We start from the raw sequence: 22,221 nt of genomic DNA, 5'->3' as shown, positions 1-22,221 counted from the left end.
AAACCCTTTAACCTATCTTATGGAAACCCTACAGCCCCCTCCCAGGTGTTAAGATCTGCAGAAGGGGCTTCTTGGTAGTTCCACTAACCCTCAGGAGTTTGGGTGGTGGTGGTCCTGGAGAGGGCATTCTCTATGGCAGACCCCAATATCCTCGTGGATTTCCATGGTCTTTATATAAGATGACAACAAAACCAGCCACAAAAGGCACAAAGACCTACGATTTGATAATGGTTTTGAGGGAATTCCTTGCACAAATGATGATGATCCATAAGTATCTGTGCATTGGATCCATGTTTTTGCATGGCAGTGCTGGAAAGCTCTGGATCTGTGATGTTTACAGATCAGTGAACACAGACACAGCTGACCAGTTATTTGATAGGAGTTGCAGGGCAGTCCAGTTTCCTTTCCCCAAATAACTCGCCTACCCCCATGCCCTTCTCAGTTACTCCACCTTCTGGTTAAGCTACTCAGGTAAAGATGAGCTCTGAAAAGTATATAGAACTGAAAGATGTAGTGCCTAAAGGTAAAGGGACCCCTGACCATTAGGTCCAGTCGTGGCCGACTCTGGGGTGGCGGTGCTCATCTCGCTTTATTGGCCGAGGTAGCCAGCTTACAGCTTCCGGGTCATGTGGCCAGCATGACTAAGCCGCTTCTGGCGAACCAGAGCAGCGCACGGAAACACCGTTTACATTCCCGCTGGAGCAGTACCTATTTATCTACTTGCACTTTGACGTGCTTTCGAACTGCTAGGTTAGCAGGAGCCGGGACCGAGCAACGGGAGCTCACCCCATCGCGGGGATTTGAACTGCCAACCTTCTGATCGGCAAGTCCTAGGCTCTGTAGTTTAACCCACAGCGCCACCCGCGTCCCTAGGTAGTGCCTAGGATATCTTAAATTAAATGCATTAATTTAGTATTGCAAACAAAAATATTTAATTACTAACTAAACTTAAAGCTTAAATTCAATTTTTGATTCCATGCAATTACAGATTCCATCTGTAATAAAATCTCTTACGCTTTCAAAATCAATTTATCTTAAGGGCTTGTAAAACTTCTGCAATAAATAAAGAAAAAACAGTGGCAGCTCATTCCTCTCTTGACTCCAATTCTACAATATTTCATGGATGGGTTATTCTTAACATAAAGCTATTTTGGCTGGTTTGAGCAGTAAGTGGGATATGAAAGCATAATAAAAATGAACGTGTGCAACTTAAGTAAAACTGAAAATGTTTAAAAATCCCTCTTGAGAACTATATGAACACTATTATACATTTATCAACACTACAAAGTTTAACTTTGATTAACAAAAGCAGCATTAGGCTCAGCAAAAAGGATTTAAAAGCCTGCCTTCCAATGAAGTGTTGGTTTTTTTCCAAATGCCCTTGGATATTCAGATATAGCTGGGCTTTCTGTCATCCTTGGCTAAGGAAAGAGGATCCCAACACATGGTGTTTGGAATTGGCAGTGCCCTATCTCAAAATAAATTTTCTAGTAAATATAAAGATGGTAAATATCCCTTAGGTGATAGTCCTAAATTACCTCAGCTGGAACTAGAGTCCACTGAATTCAACCAGGCACACATACAAGTTTATGTTTATATGACCAAGGGGACCAAGAAAGCTTTCCACTAGCAACAAGGAACTTTCTAAATGAAAAGTGAACCATTTAACTATAGAGTGTAAAGACCTCTTTAGGTCATTTACACACTCCTCCTCAGATGTGTTTCTCTTTATTTTAATTCAGACTTTGAATTCTAAAATTAATCAGCCTCTAGACCCTATTAGAATTTTCCCAACTTGCTGTATTATTATGGGCAAGTCACTCATCTAAAAATGGGAACGGCTTCCATTAATTTCCATGGCTCAAAGCTTATACTCTTAAAGCCTTTCTAAACAATCAGGAGGAAGGGAATTGCACTTTAGTTGCATGGGATCCAAAATACCCTTCCTTACAGAAGCACTTGTATTGGCTGCATCACATTCTCCTAGTGCTCAAATCACAGCCTATGTTGCTCATCTCCCAGCAAGCAAGGTCTTTGGATTGAAAATTCTGCCAGGAATGTGGCTGAGCAAGTTTCATGGGCCACCAACAGGCCATCATCATTTCAGGAAATGGAAGAGTCCAAGCCTGTACCCCAGAGTAGGGGACCCACTACCAATACCTGCAGGCTCCTGATCCTGATATACTCATCCTCGCTGCTGCTGCTGCTTGTTTATCCGCCCTCTTGAAAGGAACAAGCAAGGAGAAGGAGCAGAAACCCAGCATGCCTCACTGATTATCTTAGAGGACTGGGCCAGTGGGAGAGGTAAGCAAGTGAGAAACAACAGCAAGGTGGAGGGCCATCTCATGCAGTATCTTGCCTCAAAGTACCAAAAAGCAGCACTTGGTACTATCAGTGACTTACTGATACTGCTGATGACATTCTTGATCACCCCATCCCTTGTCTGAGACTGCACAAATGAGACTTGCATGAAAGTTGAAACTGACTGCTTTCCCACAGGCAAACTATTGGGGGGGGCGAAACTCAGTGTTTACAATTATTCAATTCCCATCGAAGGATTTCCCAAATGGCCCCTGAAATTCAGTTCCCTGTATTGCTAGCTCTAGATTCCTCCACATACGGTCTGAGCATTCCCACTTGTCTTGCCTTTTAAAAATAAGAAGGGGGGAAGGGAACACAGCACAACTATTATTCTCCATACATTGTACATGGCCTCAATTTCTCACTGCTACCTCTGAATCAATATGGATTTTTTCTCCCAAGGATTAAAACATAGCAGGGGCAGACTGTGGACTGATGGTCTCGCCACAATTCTTTTAGTGAGCTTTGCCACTATACAAGTGGTAGAATGTTTGAAGGAAGCCTTGTGGTCCAGTTTCTGAGACTGGAAAAATAAAAAAAAGCATCTCCTAATTCCAGACTCCATTAAAAAAGAAGGGGAGAGTTTCTACAAATTTGCATTACTGCATACAAAGAGATGCCAAGTAGAAGATTTTGTGCTAAGAGCAAATGGATCAAAATCTGAAACAGACAACAAACATAAAAATCATAGCATTTGTGTGTATATGGTAGTGGGGGGGGGGGAGACGAGTGGGGAAAGAGAGAGAACACAATAATGGAAGGGAATGGAAAAATAAAAAGCATAAATAGCCATTGAAACCTTAATGCCATCCAAAGAGAAATAAGTAGGTTTTTAGATTTTCAGCAATAGTATTTTTAAAGTCAGTGGATTAAAAGAACGACTAGGAGATGGGAAATTCTGCCAGACTGCCTTAGAGGCCTCGCACTCACCACTCAGCTGTTAAGCAAAACATTTTCTCATCTGTCAAATGCTGAAGGATATAGGTTAAAATTTTAAATGAAAAATGGTCTGAAGTATTCTATTTTCAATAAATGATCTAAACATAAAAGCTTTCCTTGTAAAACAATCTACAGTAGAATATTTGCAGCAAAAAATATCAGCATCTCACATTGTATTAGCACATCATATCTGCAGCATGCTGTGCCACCATCAGGAAGAACCATGTTAAGAGGCTGAACTATGGTTCATAGGCCCTTGGGCCACTGGAGGCTGAGCACATCATGGAAGCCATGTTCCAAGTCTCCTGGGAGACTGTGTTGGCTGCACTTCTCATATAGTACACCCTGCCAACTGATCCACCAAATGGCACGAAGGCTGACTTGTCTGCTCTCTTGGCCAGCCCTGCACTGCTTGCAATTGCAGCCAGAAGCAAACTTGGACAACACTAGAGGAAAGCAGGGAGGAGGGCACAGAGTGTGGAGAATGAATTTGAAAAGTAGCTTTTTTATTTTATTTTATGAAAGAAAGATCATTTTTAAACCTATCATTAAAAAAAAAAAATCACCTACAGACACACACAGACAATATTTATAGGTGTGGGTGTGAATATATCACACACTTTTAAGTTTCATAAATACAGTACTTTAAAATGTATTAACACCACATCATGAGCCCCGGAAGTATTAGGTGTACATATATCAAAAAATCTGTAATACAGTGCTGTAGATTAAAAGAGACCTATTCAAACCAAATTTGCAGCTACTGCAAATTTCCATAAAAATGTGATTTGTTATACAACTAGTTGAACTACAGATCAGCAATGCTGTTGCATTCTTACCTTATCTTTTGTTAACAAATGTTTTCTAGACAATTTAGATTGTTGATTATTCAGAGGAGTAACAGAAGAACAGTTGTACTCAACATCTGCTTCTTGGATATGTTTACCTCTGCTTGTCCTCCCAAAAGGAACAGGTTTTGAGATCTGGAAAATACACGTGGTTATTCAAGGTAAAACATACAATCTCCTATATAAAAAAATATTTCCCTCCTACCTTTTCCAAACAAGATAGTGCTGGCTTATATCAATATGCAGAGGGTAAATTAGACATTTGACACTTTAAAAAATATATATCTGGTTAGTTTACTGGTCAAGTCCTAATCATATTGTGTAAAATAATATTAATGTGTTTAAAAATTTAATTAGATTGTGTTCATAATTACAAAGACATATATCTTCTAGAAAACTTCACAAAATTACTGCTTCCAGAAACTTGAGAGAGTAGCAGAGGTCAAGGCTTTCCTTTGAAAAATCAAATACAATGGGCTAAATCAGCCCTTTTCAAACTCAGGTCCCTAGACGTTGTTGGTATACAGCCCACATCAACCCCAACCATCAGCCATGTTTGAAGGGAATAATGGAGGTTGCATCTGGGCACCCAAGGCTACAGAAGGCTGGGCTAAGAGGTAGTCCTAAGCCTTGAGCACTTGCAATCTATACAGGGTTGCTCCCTCAGGAACTCCAGAAGCTGCCTTATACTCGGTCAGGCTACTGTTTCATCTTGCTCAGTATTGTCTACAGTAACTAGCAGTGACTTTCTAGGTTTTCAAATTGGGTTTTCTCTGTAGATGTAGGGATTGAACCTGGGACCTTCTACATGCAAAGCACATGCTCTGCTAACAGAGCTGCAGCCCTTCTCCATGAGCTATGGTCCTGCACTCAAAATGTTCCGGCAACTGTTGCTAGGTGTCTTTGAACAGCTGTAGAGTTTCCAAACGGAAATCAAGTGGTTATAAAATGTCCCTGAGCATTTTCAGAGCACATTCATCTATTCATTTGGGTATTTTATACCCTGCTTTTAGGATTAAAATTTCTCAAAGCCCTTTTTTGTTAAGTTCACGAAGAACTAATGTCTGTCTCACCATTAGGCTGACTACCTAGGATGGCAGTGACTTAGGAGGCTGTCCGAAGTAGGGGAAGAAGCTCAATAAACCAGGGTTAGGGAACTTGTGATGCCCCTCCCCCAGCTGTTGTTGGACTCCTAACTCCCATCAGCTTCGAGCAGCAGGGCAAATGGTCAGAGAAGGGAAGAGTTTGAGTCCAGCGACAGTTGGGATCTCCACCAGTTCTCCATCCCTGCAATATGTGAAGTCTAAGTGTTCCCTACAAAATGGTGACATCATTGCCTTATTAAGGAGGGCATGCATTTGCACATACATATTCATTACATACAAGTGGTCAAACATGTAGTAAATTGAGCAGCTTTCCAACTCCAGAACAAGTATAAAAAGTATAAAATTGCTTGAAAAAGGAGACACGCACAAAAAAGACACAACCCACAAGTGAAAGATCCTGCAAGCTGAATGTAGAGATTTAGCCAACTCCACCTAGCTTTCTTCACTGCACCTTCCATAGTCATTACATGCTGGTTTCTCTGTTGAGAGATACTGCTTGCTAATCTATTTTACATAGCAGGGTCCTAGGGTTTTAAACTCCCCCCTCCACCTGATTGACTGGCCAAGTACCGCATGCTTCAAGGCATATCCTTCCTTTCTTTTCTATTGGTGACCGGTTAAAGTAATACAGTACAGCTGAAAGTTTGTACTCACATATGCTTGTTTAAAAAAATTTCAATTCACAGAAAAATGTGGTATATCTGTACATGCATATGGGCTATCCAGTCCAAATCAGTAGCACTGGCCTAAGGAGATCATATGATGCAGAAAAGCAAAAGAACTTCAACCCTACAGGTTATACTCAAACATTTGACAAGGCTGGGCCTGTACAGAATACAAACTTCATTTATTTGCTCATTTCAAAGTCGTGAGGCGGCTTAGATAACCAGCTGAGGACTGCATCTATTAGAAATAGCTCTTTTCCCACAACAGTGATTCTTACCCATCCCAAATAATGCTTCTTGTTAAAAATACCTGATTGCCTGAAGAAGTTCACCCTTCATGGGTCAACACTGAGTAATTTAGGTCATTTATTTTAAATATAACCGATGTGGCTGAGCAGATTCCTTCTCCCCCACCTGTCCACCCTTCAAATACCAAACACTGAGGGTGCTTATACTTAATGAGGAAAACACCTCTTTCCATAAGACACTTCAGTTACACTGCATGTTTTCACTGTGAATAACTGATTCATAGCAGAGAAAATGCTAATAACTACTTGCCAAGTACGGTAACACATCAAGTTAATGCTTATATTGCTCACCTTTTATATCAGACAAGATCAGTTGTGTGCTTCTGGTATAAAACTAGTATATCATACAGGCAAAGGGAAATGGCAAGATAATAAATGTGTTTGAATTTATTAATCTTATGTAAGAGTCCCAATTCAGGAAGGGCAATCCACACACATTAAAAAGGCTGCAGGCATGATTTTTTTAAAAAAATAATAATCTGAGTGTCACCCCTTTGGTCAGTGCAGATGGTCAAGTTCAGTTTGGCAATGCCAATATCTAAGGTAGGGTATGGAGAGACTGAATCCTGGCAATGTAATGTTTTGGCTGCTCCAACATCAAGTCAGTGATCCGCAAATACAGCAGCATGATGCTAATGTAGCAATTGTAGCTATTTATTAAAGAAGTTGTTTCTTACCCTCTCTTCTATTATAGGAAGTGAAAGATCAATGAAAGGTTCCTTTACTGTGGAAATCTTAGAAGAAAGTAAAAGAAGAAATATATCAAAGTGGAGTATGCATCATTTCTGGTTTCCATCATGCATTAGAATCTATAAACAATATCTATAAACAATAAGCAAAATTATGTTGTGAACCACCCTGCGATCTTCAGAAGAAGGGTGGTAAACAAATTTAATAAATAATAAAAAATTAATAATATCTGCCTAATTCAAAAATATTACACACATTAAGGTTTCTTTATGTAGTGAAGAACTTCACGATACTGTTTTAGAAATGAAGTGACTGTGATTTCATTTTGGTTGTGTTGTTGTTTTAAAAAAAAGCAAAACGGAAGTAGGAACACTGTCAAAATCTAGAGATAAGCATAGATTTCATTCAAAACAGAACATTTTGTCTTTTAGAACTTAATTTCAATACTATCAGCTCATTATTAGAGGCTAAATTTAGGCACAGAAATCTAAACATGTTTAGTTTTTTGCTGTTTTACACCGACTTTAACATGCTCCCCTTTCTCTTAACCACTAGCATCACTTTAGGCTTCAGCAACACAAGAACTCTGGCAATGGGCCTATACTAATAAGCAGAGGCAGCAAAATGCCCCACTTAGAGACTCCACTGGAAACCCACACATGAACATTTAAAGGTGGGTCATGTTTCTTTCAAAGTTGAACTTTGAGAGCCACTGATGAAGTCTTTCCAGATACTAGGAGAGGGAGGGGGAAAGAAATATTTTTTTCAAGTCCAGCTACTACTGTATCAATGTGGTGCCTGCCAGCAGGATTCTAGCCTTGTTTCCTATGGACAGGGACTCTCCATGTCCAAAAAAGCAAGCCAACTTTTGCAGTTCAGGGCACCGGTTTCCAGCGACTAGTCCCTGCCAATGCTGGCAAGGGAATACGAGTCGGAAACTTGTTTACCAGGGCTGTAGATAGCTCATGCCTGACACCAGCATGAGCAGGATTGCAAGGATGAGGCCACAATGATACAGAACAGTTAATCTTTCTGGCATCCCAATCCTAGCCATATGCATGGATCTAGCTGCTTGCAAAGGCTTTGGCTCAATGACATGTTTTCTGACATTTTGCTTATGAAGTATTTAACATGCATCACACTCGGTAATTTCCTGGTACAGCAAGTCTTAAGGGTGTATTTCCCTGAGTGGTTTTTCCCAGGAGGTATCTTGGGAACAAATGGTTCACACCAGTGGCGTAGCGTGGGTTGTCAGCACCTGGGGCAAGGCAAGTAATTTGCGCCCCCTAACCCGTGGATTTGTGCCCCCTAACCCGTGGATTTGCGCCCCCTAACCTGTGGATTTGCCCTAACCCCAGATGTTGCGCCCGGTGCGGGCCCCCCCCTGCACCCCCCACGCTACGCCACTGGTTCACACAGTTGTTGCAAGATGGTAAATCCCACATTTAAGAACAATTTGCCCCCCAGGGACATTCTGATCTACATTGTGAGGAACACTGCCCTCTTTCAAGGTAGCAAATCTGGCTCCAGTATTTCCATTTATGCAACTGTTCAGCATCATCACTATGCCAGTAGACAACATCATGAGTAAACATCTCAATATGCCACCTCGATGCCACAGACTGCAGGGCTTATTCAGGAAAAAAATATTATACTGCTTTTTGATGGTGCAGCATAACAATACTCTAAAACAGGTGTGGCTAACTGTTTTTTACTTGAAAGCTGACCAAATTCACTACTGACCAACCCTTCAGGGTCCACATGCCAGTGATAAGTGTGGCCATTCCACACATAGGGGCAAACAGACCCCCCTCTCAGAAACTCCATGCAGATCAGCTAATTTCAAATGTTTGCGCTTATGACTGAGAAGGTGGAGATTTGGATTCCCATAGGGGTGCTGGGCTCTGCTCACCTCAGAGCTATCTCTACTTTGAAGTGTGTAGAATATTTTTTTTGGCCAGAGCTGCAAATTCTGAGGTCTTGAAGACCAAAGAAACTGGCTTGGGGTGGTTGGATCAGGTCCCCAAACTGGGGGTTAGCTGCTCTCGATAGAGGAGGAACGTCATGGAATGATTAAAATTGTCCCTTGTTATGCTGGAGTGGAACTGGGTGGTGTGAACAAGTTTGTGGGACAGGGCTAAAGGCTATAGAAAGATTTAAGTCTTTCAATGATGTACTGTATTTAGATTGATATTATAAAACAAGTCTACTGAAAGTTATAATGGAATTGCCACACTGGAGAACATATTTGCTAAAATATGAAAGCCAATATATTGTCAGCTGGTAGAACTATATAAGGCTGCTGAACAACTGTCTGTCTACCTGTCTGTCTGTCTGTCTGTCTGTCTGTCTGTCTATCACCCAGAGCCAGCCTCAGGGATCAGCATTGTTGGGCAACAACTGAGGCCTATGGCCTAGCGGGGACCCTCTGCCAATCCCTGGAATCTCTTGGCCCTCCTGTTGCTTCCTATTTAACTGCTCTTGAATCAAAAGGGAAATTAGGGAAGCTAGAAGGACTCGCATACCTTCCCCACCCAACACACACTCTCTCTTTCTTGAAATTGGTGGAAACAATCCGGAGGGAGGAATGAACAGGTAGCGGAAATAGTAGCAAGGAGGTAGGTATGCCCAATTAGGGGAAAGGGCCCACTGAAAGAATTTTGTCAAAAGACCTCACCACAAAAAAAACCCCACTCCCATTTATAACTGGCACTACTAACAGCTTCTGGGATATTAGTATTTTCTGCAGATGGCATTTTTAGTTCCATGCTGTGCATGAGGAACTGGCTAAGGAACCCTGAAGAGCATGTATAATGTATAAGCACACACAAAGACCTATAGGTCTTTGATGATAATGTGACAAACCTGCAGAAGGGCTGAGAAGAACATCTAGTTTTTCTTCAAGCAAGGAAGCAGCTACATGGCAGCTAGAGGGATATGTTATACTTAATGCATAATTAGTTTTTGATCTTACTTTCATTACAGTATTAGAATTCAGATCTCCAACCTAAAATTATCCAGGTGATCAGGGTTGTTGTTGTTTTTTATGAAACTCCCTTCTCTATATGAAAGTGAAATTTAAAGGGTTGCACTTTGAAATAATCTGTTTTCTAATATACTATTGCAAGACATTGATAAAACAGACAGTACAGAAGTTAATCAAAAAACACAGTACATTGACATCATTAAGTGATCTTTTACTTTAACAAATCAAATTCCAGAATACCTACATTTTCACATTCCTCACACATGATAGTGCTAGTCAATTCACCAACAAAGATCCTATCTATGAAGTTCATCTTCACACCCTCTCTTCCATATGCTGCAAAAACATTACCCTTTTTAAAGGAGGAAACACATACATCCATTCTAAAAACAATTCATTCTAGGATTTTCTTCTGAAAACAATTAGTGCATTGTAAGTAAACATCTGCAATACTATCAACACAGAAACGTTTCCATTCATCAGTACTTAATACAGTTTTTGAGAGTGATAAAACATTTAGTTTTGATTTCTGTTTCAGATAGGTAACTGCATGTATTTCAAAATGAGGGATTAAAATGCAAAATATGACTATACCTATCCATATACCAGTACTCTTACATAGTGAACATTTTATTATGCTATACAAAGCATCAACAGCACTTCAGAGTGATCCCACTTTGTTTTTCCTCCTTGAGTAGTCTGCCTTAAGTATTAAAGAACTAACATTTAAGGCAGACTCCTTTGCGGGGCAGGGAGAGGAACTTTTGGTTTTCGTATTCAAAGCAAGACTCCATAGTAACTTGTAATAAGATATCCAAAACAAATACTTTAACATAAATCATAATGCTTGTGTTTTAAATTCATAGATAAAAATATATTCCAGCTCATGTTTTTCGTATGTGTACTTTGATATTTTGACTTATGCAGCTGTTAAGGCAGTCCTGCTGGTTTTGCCTGAACTTGCTTCCCAGTAAATGTGGAATGTGGCCGTATAAGGTTACAGCCTTATATCTCTGTCTTACAGGGTAATTTATGGACAGCTTAATGCCACAGTTTCTAAGTGGTGATTTGCCTTGAACTAGACTTCCTAGACTCATCCTCCAAGGGCTGAGAAAAAGGGGAGGGTGTTTTCCATTCCTTACTCCTCTAGCCTTCCCCAAATTGAATCCTCAACTTAATTAGAATATGTATACTTGAGTAGAGGGCAGCGAGCAGGACTTCCTGACCCACTTAAAATTCTAGCTTCTCCATATATATTTTTTTTTACAGAGGGCTAAAGACGGAAGACAACCTAGCTATGTGAATCATAGCTAGATCAGAGAATCAGGTTACAAGTGTAGAACAAAATAATCAATGGGAGTGTTTTGCATGCGCACTAGATGGCACCAGAATAATAGGCACAAGCCCTGAAAAAGCCACATGGAACCTCCAGTGTGATTCATTTGAATGAAATTATATATTCATGAACACAATATTTCATAGTCAATTCATTTGCAAAAGCAAACTCAAACCAGACTCTGTGCAAGTTAACACAATGGCACATTTGCTAAATACCTTTGACTTTCCTTTTTGTCTCTTCATCTGCAGTTTTAGTTGTTGGATTATTGAATGCTTTTAAGATTGCAGCTTGTATGCGCTGTAAGAAACATTCAGCACATATTTTGTCAAAAGTTCAAACATGCAAGGACAGTGAAATATATTAAATGGAACAAACAGCAACAAATAAGAAGAACACTTGACAGTACTGTCAAAAATACGTAGCCTCTTACATTTTATACATGGTCAGTAAATTTGAAACTTAAATTGTTAATATTAAAGGTTTCCTTCAGCTGCCCCACTTCAAAGATAACTATGTTTCTTCAGGCAAGTAGCAAACTGATTACAGAATTGTAGAATGATTATCTTTTTCCCTCCCTAAAAAAGCCATGGGAGAAACCCTGAAATGCCAAGAAGAAGACAACAAAATTGCCGCCCTAATTTAATTGTTTTAATGGAAAAATGCAGCTGTATTTACTGAGCCAGCTTTCTAACATAAAGGACAATGACAAAAGTAATTAAAGTCAACCCGGTATCTTGGTGATGGGGTATTTGTTAAAGGGCTCAGAACCTGTGGCTCACCAGATGTTCTTGACCTACAACTCTCATCATTCCTGACCACTGGCCATGCTGGCTGGTAGCAAAGGGAGTTGTAGTTCATCAGCAGCTGGAGGGCTACCAGTTCCCTGCACCTGACATAGAATCTATTAAAAAAACCACTGGTATGGTATAATGGCTAAGAGTGTGAACCGAAGTGCCCAGTTTGCTTTTGCCTCAATGTATATGAATATATTTAACATGTTTCAGCTTTCTCTCTCTATAAACAACAGAAGCAGCAGAGAGACAAGGCAATCAGAATTGGGCCTGTGTTGCATGCGGGACAGAGATTAGCTCTTTTCCCCACTGTGGTCCCGATTGAAATAAAATACACAGACACACACTGAACCTCCTTTAAGCCCTGCCAGAGAAGATTCCATCGGAGTCAATGGAAACTTTATTGCTAGGACTTATGATGACTTCAGTGGGATACAATTTCCACTGGGACTACTGGGGAGGGAGTGGAAAGGTTAACTCCTTCTCCCCATACACCATGGTTCCAATCCTTAGGGATGCCGCCCTAGCACAATTAACAATTGTGTTAGGGAGAGTGAGGCCACACACACAACTGAACTTCTGTAAATAGAAAATGTTAAGTATGAAATAAAGCCATAATGTTTGGGGGTGGGTTATAGCTAAAACATATATGAACATGGCATTCAATGAAAATCTAATTATATAGTCCACATGTAGCCAAACATTTAAGAACATTATCTTCCAACTAAGTCATGTTTTACTATGCAATGGCATTCTAGATATGGGCCTTTCTAAACTCATTCCTCACATGTGCTGATAAGATGTGTCAGTATCAACATTAGAAAAGAAGAGAGAAAAAATACAATTGTATTTCTAACTTAGAAATGATGTACTTGCTCCACTTACCGGTATACACCTTAAACAGAGAAGTACCATGATAAATGTATTTTGAAATATTAACTACATCACTAGTGCACCAAGTAACAGCTTCTACTTCACGAGTATCTGACCTGGCTAGTGTATTAACTCCCAGTGCCTCAAGCTCTTTGTTCATCTTAAATCCAACAATATACTAAAGAGGGCTAATCAATAAATAACTCAGCAAGTTGGATACCATAAATGGGTTTAAGGCCATAAGCTACTCCCTTTTTGTTGGGATGAGTGCGTTGAACCATTTATTTAGGTCAAAGAAAACATAGTCTTTGAAGGGTTTGGGTGCAGCTAACAATGGCATCAGACATTAATCAATTAGCAGCAGGGTTCAAATACTTCAAGCCCTGGTGTGAAGCATCTCCAGTGCTGGAAAAACCAGACAACGTGCAATTTTGACTATGGTATTGACTATTTCCATTTGCTGTGCCGTTTTCAAAAAAGGCTCACTTACATACATTAATGTAATTTAGAAGGATGCAAATACAAAGAACACCAAGTGTTTGGGAATAAGGAAGCATTCTGAGTCCACAAATGAGATTATCAGCATGAGTGAAAATTTGAAAGCACTTTAACAGGAAACAAAATGCAGGATCGACAAGCAATAGAGACTCCCTGCACTTAAAAAAAAAAAGTTGTCATAAATTTTAGTTTAAAATAGTCTTTATATTATTGTATTTTAAAGGATCAGAAGATTTTTTTATTTAAAAAAAATAAAGATCATATTTTAAAAAATTATATTTTAATTTATGCAGAATAGATGGTTCAGAAATAAAAGTTTATTATGGGGAAAGTGAAAAACGTGGCTATTTGGCATTTTAGCAAGACTGGTCTAAACTTTTACACTCAGAGTAGATACATTTAAGAGCAGCATGAAAAACAGGAAGTTTTAAAGGATTCTGGTGGCAGACAGATTGCTCTAGGCTTCCCTTCAAATAAAAAACAAAACACATGGTAGTGACACTCTCTAACAATAGCACGATTAACAGCTGTGGGGTTCCCATGACAGACAATGTTGCTCATGTTTTGTTTCAGACTGGCACAACTGTCACGGCTCACAAGATTGACCAGATCCACAAATCTGACATTTTCAGTTTGTCACACATCTATAAAATCGAAAAGGGGGAAGGGGGGGAAATCCCAAGAGCTTTTACTAGTAATGTCCCTTGCTGTGATGCCTGAGGTGATAAATTCCCAGTTCATACTATTCCACCATTATGGCAAAACATGGGTTTAATTGCCATCAGGGGTGGGATCAAGCTTTGTTTGTCCGTAAGTGGAAATGGGACTAGGAAACAACTTCTACGCAGCTTTTCTTTTTCTGGTTTAAGTAAGAGTAGAATGCATAATTATTGGCAAGGTAATGAAATAAACAAGTAACTTTTAAGGCCCAGCAAAGGGTGTGTGCTAATTTTGGTTTATTTATTCTAACATAGTATTGGCCAACATTCTATTACAGGCAAGCGTTTTCTTGCTATAAAATTTTGCACAAAGTGATCAAGTGTTTCAAGCTCTCAGTTGTGAAAATTAATATCTAAGGGGTTTCTCTAAACAGGAAAAAATTCTCCCATTTCTACTTTTGGTTCTAAACTAAAGCATCAGCATGTCTGAAGTGCTCACGTAACAATCTCAATATTTCCCCCCTATGTTTAACCTATAACTTTATTAGCTAATTAGGGATACTTTTATACTCCAACACCCTAATAGTGTACATGCAAAACCAAAGCATATTGTAAGCAACCTTGTCCACCAGAAATGATACACGAAGAGCATTTCAATAAAAGCAAAACATGTTGTGTGATGATGACACAGCTGAACAGGACTGTGTGCACCCCATTGCATTGGTTTATTTTCCAGCTGAACAAGTTAGAGGGAGATCCCAGGACAAAGCAGGCAGTTTCCACACTGACTCATGCCATGTAAGATTTTCTCGTCCATATTTACACTGTACAGTGACATCTAAGACTTGTGGCTTCAAACCAAGGATTCCACAAGCTATGGCGAACAACCTGGTGAGTAGCCAGACCTTACTGAAGCTAAGGAGGTGGAAAATTACTGAGAGCCTCATGATAAACTGCCCTCAGATTACTAAACAAAGGAAGACATGAATACAACTAAATAGGAACAAAAAGGAACAAAAAGAGAAACATATTTGCTACTGTTGCACAGGTGTGTTTGCTGGGCCTGGAGTCCAGGGGTCCTCTTCATGCAGTAATATCTTTAATACAGTGGTGCCTCGGGTTAAGTACTTAATTCGTTCCGGAGGTCCGTTCTTAACCTGAAACTGTTCTTAACCTGAAGCACCACTTTAGCTAATGGGGCCTTCCGCTGTCGCCGTACCACCGGAGCACGATTTCTGTTCTCATCCTGAAGCAAAGTTCTTAGCCCGAGGTACTATTTCTGGGTTAACGGAGTCTGTAACCTGAAGTGTATGTAACCTGAAGCATATGTAACCCGAAGTACCACTGTATAGAATCATAAAATTGCAGAGATGGAGGGGACCACAAGGATCATCTCATTCAACACCCTGCAATGCAGAAATCTTTCAAGCCCCAACGTGGGGCTTGAACCCAGATTAAGAGTCTATTTTGCTCATCACAACTACCATATCAGAACACACCAAAAAATAGTTGGAATGTAAATTTAAGTCTACTGCCTACTTATTGATTTACAAACATTATCACCTTTGTCTCTTCTATTCTCATTGCATCCAGCAAATAGTGGAGAAATTCTTGGCTGTCCTGCTGTTGAAATCCCTTAAAGCGAGGAGCCCTGCAAAACGGGAGAGAAGAAATGAGTACGTCTTTAGCAGATGAGTTTTCAGATTCAATAATAGAATCATACGTTTTCTAAATAAGGTAATTTATATACAAATGTGTGTTTGCTAAGGAATCAAGAGAAAACCATGGCCAAAAAGAGAAACCCACAGCAAGAAACAGGAATATATAAAGGTGAAAGGGAGGTGGAAAGCATATAAGCATTGCTTACTTTTCAAAAAGATTTCAATATGAGACATAGCTGAGAGGCAACAAAACTCAAAACTGTAGGGGCAACACTTGAGAAAAGAAACAACCTTATCACAGTGGTGTCAAGTTTCTCCTATACAAGTGAATGGCTGCCATTTGCTCCTATGACAAAAAATAAATGCTGGAATCGTGGCCAAAACCACCAACCCACCACCTCTGAGATCAAAAGGCTGATCTTAAATCTACAGAGATGTTCACAAATTTATCCAGGCAGCCAATTTTCAGAAGGACAGTCCACAGGGCATTACGATTTTAGAATACATGCTGGAAATTTACAGACCTTCACTCTGAACACATAATGACATGGGTTTTTTTAGTTCCAGTAAAAAATATTTAAAGGTACTTGAGTTTGAGTATATTGAGGGTTATACAACAGCTATTATAAAGTATATGAAGGCTAATCTTAAAAGTCCTGCAATATGTAGAATAGCAGGTAGCTTGCTGCTTTGCTGAAAAGAGCAGCAGCGTACTGTCACATTAGTGCAGCAAACAGGGGGCATTTCATTAGCAAAGAAAAGGAGTGCACACTACCAGCTGTCTTAGATGCACAGTGCCAGGTGCTTAATGAAAATTAAGAATAAGTTTTAGCTCACCATTACCAGCATTGTTCCTATAAAAATATTCAACTTTCCATAAAAAGACTGTGGCCCTGTTCACACGTAATAGTAAAATATAGTTAATGGTTTATAATAATCACACCTGAGTGGGCTCTTTCACTCTTCCCTGCTTGCGCTAGGGAGAAGCCATGCAAAGCCAGGCTTTCCTGGTAATCAAACTGGACGTACTGATCATAGTTTGTTAAAACAAACCATAATCCTTGGTTCAGACATAACACAAAGGGAGGGATCAAATTCCCCACTGCCTGCTCCCCCCTCCCCCCCAGCAAATATACAGAGTAGTGAAAGAGTCCTCTTAGGTGCATTCACAATAAATTGTTAACTGTGGTCTTTCCAAGCAAGACTGCAGAATGCAAATGTGATGGATACATGTATCAGGCTTATAAATAGTGATTAGCCATGGAAAGTAAGTACTGTATTGTCTCAAGGTGAAGAGGCCAGAAACCATTACAGAAGTTTGATCTTTATTTATTTTAGACCTAAACACAGATCAGCGACAGACTTTGGTGGACTGATTTCTTAAACGGAAATATTATATTCAGAGTCTGGTCAGTTTTAAAACAAACAGTAATTCTTACTGCAGAATACTATACATTCTTATCTAAGCTGCCCCTGAAAGGCACTATCTCATGGGAAACTGAAACTTGTTTGTAAATACCAGTAAATGTCAAAGCCATTACTTATTTGCGTAGAGAAGTGGAATGGGACACATGCACAACGCCTGTCCCCTCCTCTTGATATACAATCCAGAGTATAATTGACAGAACACAGCTTATGGTGATATTTAATAAAGCTTGAAGTTATGGGGAAAGAAAGAATTTCTTGCTTTGGCCTGTTCCACCTTTTAATAAAATTAGAAGAACTGATTCCAATTTTTGTTTTAGCCTAAGGAGAGATGTTCTGAACAGTAGGAGCAGCAGAAGAATTTTCAGTGTATGTCAGCAACTTGTCCTGTATACAGTAATTTCATCTGTCATTTGCCCAACCAAGGCCTTTTCCGTCAAGGTCTTACACAATTGTACCAGTTAGTGAATACAAGAAGAAAAATGTTAGAGCTAGCCCAAAATTTCTCATAAAGTATTTCTTTTTGAAGTTTTCCCTTTTTCTCACCTACAGTTGAAAAAGAGGACACCTGGCTGAACATTTTCTGAATCTTCTCTGCCATTTACTGTGACACAAGCCATCAACACACTTTCTACTGGAACTACTTACATTTTTCTTTTAAAAAACCTCAGTTTTACTCTGCCCCCACCCCACCCCACCCCACCCCGGCCATTTTATTCACAACAAGTACTTGTGAAGTGGGCTAGGACAGGCTGAGAGATGAAGGCTGGCCCAAGGTCACATACTATAAAGGTGTAATCAACACACTTTTCAATATAAAATGACAAAAGTACAGCAGTTTAAAAATAAGACATTTCGTGGTTAAGCCAGTTGCTTAAGGCCTATGAGCAATAAATATGAACGTCTGTTAACATACAATACTGCACTAAAATTCTTAGTGAGAAATGGAAAGATTTCTACAGGAAACCTTTGTCAAAAAAGCTAAAGAAAGGCGAGTGGGGGAGAGTGTGTAGGAAAGGGGAAATAGAAAAGCTCTAATCAGCATTGATATGTTCAGATTTGACAACTAAAAGATGTGCATTCTTGTCTCCTTGAAAATATGCTCCAAGCAAGATCCTTGGCAAAAGTGGAGGACTCTAAGATGGTTGGTTGAACTGACCGTTCACAGATGTGCTAACATATGGAAGCCAGTGTCAATGCGCTACAACCTGTTGTACAGTGTCAGCAGTATAAATGACAGAACAGGTTGAATTCCTGTTAATGGCCATAAGTAGTGAAGGACAACTGTGACAGCTATGTCATGGCAACTCAAATCTACCATCTCAGTGCTCAACATGGTACAAAACAGAACTGTTTTGAATAACACCTAAATATTTATCCAATACTTAGATATAGCATCTATTCATTTTAAATGAAGGAGAATTTATTTTAGGTAAAACTTTCATGATTCGATTGTCAGTACATTTAAACCAAATATGCACTGTTAATTATCAACTCCAAGGAAAAAATAAAATGTCAAGACTGCCACCCTGGACTCCTTCAGGGAGGAAGAGCAGGATATAAACTAAACAAACATTTCACTGCATCAGCCAAGCATCATCATGGTAGGCATAAAAGGTAAAGGTAAAGGTACCCCTGCCCATACGGGCCAGTCTTGACAGACTCTAGGGTTGTGCGCCCATCTCACTCTATAGGCCGGGGGCCAGCGCTGTCCGCAGACACTTCCGGGTCACGTGGCCAGCGTGACAAGCTGCATCTGGCGAGCCAGCGCAGCACACGGAACACCGTTTACCTTCCCGCTAGTAAGCGGTCCCTATTTATCTACTTGCACCCGGGGGTGCTTTCGAACTGCTAGGTTGGCAGGCGCTGGGACCGAGCAACGGGAGCGCACCCTGCCGCGGGGATTCGAACCGCCGACCTTTCGATCGGCAAGTCCTAGGCGCTGAGGCTTTTACCCACAGCGCCACCCGCGTCCCCCCATGGTAGGCATAGAAACAGGTAAACAGAAAAAGAACCAGAATACTTTGATCTGCAAAACAAGAAACAATGTTTTTCTTCATCAAACAAATAGCTTGAAAACGTAATGGTGTACCTTAAGAATGGGTGGGAAAGTTTTGATAAATATTTTTATGGACGATAATAAAAATTGTAGCGATATCAATATCAAAGGTTTATCACAAGAAACCAGTATGTCACAAGAAATACAGTATGTCACCAGTATGCCAGGTTCGAGTTAGTAGTGAATTTAAAAAGCTTAGAATTTTAAAATATTTAAAGTCACAACGATCTTAGATTACTTTTTGACCCTCACTTGCAGAGCCCCTTTCAAAGTGCTCCGCGAGACAGCACTTTGAAATGGGCTTAGTGAGACCCAAAAATAAGCCCCTTCCAAAGTGCTTTGCATAGGGCAAGGAGCCTCTGGCCCTTGGACTTAATCAGGTCTGCCAGGTCTCCCCATGTGGTCCATGAGGCTGTTTCAGACAAGCCACAACCACATGGAGAAAGTAGAAGACCAGTTCAGCCAAAAAAGGGTTTGCAAGCACTGCGAATGAGCTGATCTGTGGTGTCTGCAAAGCGCTTTGAAAGGGGCTTAGCAAGACTCTTGCTTCAAAGGTGCTGTGCAAGTGCAGGGGGAAAAGGCACATGATGTCACTGTGATATTAAGTAACTGACTTTAAAACTTGGCCCCAGGAGAGCCAAGGGAGATAACGATCCACCATACCCCCAAGATGGACAGTAGGTACCACTAATCAGCTGTTCAGAAGAGCCAGCAAACTCTCTTTTGACTGAGCCAGATTTTTACCTGCCACACATGTGATGTCATATATGATGTACGGTGTAGGGAAGATGAGTGTGGCTCGGATGAAGTGGCCTTGTGGACCAAACAGGGAGGCCTGGCAGACCCACAGGTCAAAGGTTTCCTATCCCAAATTTATGGGAAGAAAAACAAATGGTGTATTAGGTAATGACAATGAAGAAACATTTACATAGGGTAGGATAGAATTTCAAACTCGTCTGAATCTTTGATAGCATTCTTGGATTGCAAGAGTAGTTGTAACTACAAATATTAAAACATGCTTAAGAATTTTCTTTTTTAAAGTGTAGATATTTTAGAAACTTGAGGTAGTTGTATACTAACAGCACCTCACCCTACATAATTGTAGAGAGGAAGGATAACAGAATTCTAAAAATAGGAAATTATCCTGTTCCTATTAATTGTAAATTTAAAATTAATGGAGAAGGAGGGGGCAGGGGAGAAATGCCTCCCATTCATTTGTTTAGCTCTGGATAGCACAAAATAGTACCCATGGGCCCCACTTCACCCTTGGACACTTCCCTTGGTTCCTGTCAAGGCCCTCTGTCCTTAGCACCAGCAAAATCACAGTTTTATCAAAGGTGCATCTAACGGTGGAAATCCAGAATGTTTGCTCAAAAGTCTCATTGAATTCAGCAGAGCTTGCTTCACAGATCTTAAGCCACAGATTTAAGGCTGCAATCCTAAATGTATGTAACTAGGAAGTAAGTGCCATTTAAAACAGTGGCACTTATTTCCAAGTAAACATAGTGGAGAATCTCAGGCCCAAGAGCTAAATGAAACTCTGCAGATCTCTATTTACTTCGCAGTACTCTCCCTAAGCCACACCTCTCTCTGGTCCTGTTCCCATGCTTTTCCTGAGTGCTTTTGCCTGGCTGGAATATGTGTCCTAAAAGTGTGATAATTATTACCTTGCTTGGGGATAAGTGTGTATATGTTTGTGTGTGCATGAACACACATCCCTCCATTGCTCTGCCCACATACACTGTTCTACCCACTTGACCTGTGGAACCACCCGCCACTAGAATGCAGTCCATAGAAGGTTCTTTGTGAAGGAACATGGCCTTGAGGCTGAAAATTGTATATATGATTTACAGATGTATAGGATGGTGTAGCTGATGCCTTAAAAAATATCTAGAGCAAAAAGAAGTGACACATATACTAAGTGGTGGTGTTTTTCAATCTGAACCATCTGTGGTTATCCAGAAAAAGAACCAAGATGAGACAAGTTCCTCTTTTGCCTACTATGTGACCTTCTCCTTTTCTTACAAGCTCCTGGCTTTTCTAAGCTCCAAATTACAAGACACCATAGTTATCACTGCATTGTTGCTAATAAAGAAAGCGTTACCCAGCAATACTAAAGCACAAGTTTGGGTTTTTTAAAAACACCAATAACTGCATTTTTTGAGCACACCAAGCAGAAACAAAGCTCCACTTTCCAATTCAGCTGAAAATCCACTCAATAGCAAGGAGTACTGCCATAATACCTGGCTTCACAATTTCTTCCACTGATAAAATTACCCAGCCGTAACAAATAAAAGAATTATTTATGTCCTCTTAGTACATAAATGTTGTGTGAGCCACTAAGTCTCTAGATAAGTCAAAAGTCTGCATCCCTAATATTCAGAATAGTGGAAAACAAACAGAAGGGCCCTGTAGCTATGCACACAATCTGTCTTAGCAAAACGTCTGACAGCTGCAACACTAACAAAATTAACAGTGGATGAATTAGTACCAGACGCAGAACAGTTGCTATAGAAAGAATCATCAATTTATTTCTTTTTTCCTCAATAACCGAACAGTTAAGAGGGGAAAACTCGTATAAAAATCATTGCCGTTTTATTTCAACATGATACACCATAATAAATTTCTACTGATCTAAATAAAAATGATTATGCTAGGCAAAGCATTTCAAATTTAATGTGTGGGTGCCATGCATGTGAAACATGCTACCAACGTGAAGTGGCTCTTACTTTTGACAGAGCTGGCTGAAAAGAACTTTGGGAGAAAGAGGCCCTTTTCCAGTTTCTTTCATGCTGTGAAGGAACAGGAACATAGCTGAAGTCAGTGGCCCAGGACTTGAAAGGTTCACTACCAAAGGTTCCTTTAGGATCAAAATAGATATCAGACGTTAATTCACAGTACCTCCTCTTAATTTATAAATGTAAACTAAACAGTTGATGAAACAGCTAATTAAAATTTGGAAAAGGGAGGAACCCTAAACCTCTCAAGGTTAGCACTTCATGTGTAAAGAAAA

General features: G+C 40.0%; 1 protein-coding gene across 4 annotated transcripts in view; it reads right to left on the bottom strand.

Annotated features, from left to right (window-relative positions):
- The window catches only part of USP45 (ubiquitin specific peptidase 45), a 59,946-nt gene that overhangs the window by 10,587 nt on the left and 27,138 nt on the right, over nt 1–22,221 (bottom strand). For all 4 annotated transcript variants that reach the window (XM_028723040.2, XM_028723037.2, XM_028723038.2 and 1 more), the window contains exons 8-13: nt 21,938–22,068; nt 15,627–15,714; nt 11,458–11,539; nt 10,148–10,239; nt 6,905–6,961; nt 4,140–4,283 (exon numbers count right to left, since the gene is read on the bottom strand). In XM_028723040.2, the coding sequence (XP_028578873.2) occupies nt 4,140–4,283; nt 6,905–6,961; nt 10,148–10,239; nt 11,458–11,539; nt 15,627–15,714; nt 21,938–22,068 (594 nt within the window). The remainder of the gene's footprint in view (nt 1–4,139; nt 4,284–6,904; nt 6,962–10,147; nt 10,240–11,457; nt 11,540–15,626; nt 15,715–21,937; nt 22,069–22,221) is intronic.

The sequence above is a fragment of the Podarcis muralis genome, chromosome 3 (genome assembly GCF_964188315.1).
Source record: "Podarcis muralis chromosome 3, rPodMur119.hap1.1, whole genome shotgun sequence".
In the NCBI taxonomy this organism is placed as follows: Eukaryota; Metazoa; Chordata; class Lepidosauria; order Squamata; family Lacertidae; genus Podarcis; species Podarcis muralis.
This window is presented reverse-complemented; position numbering and strand designations above follow the sequence as displayed.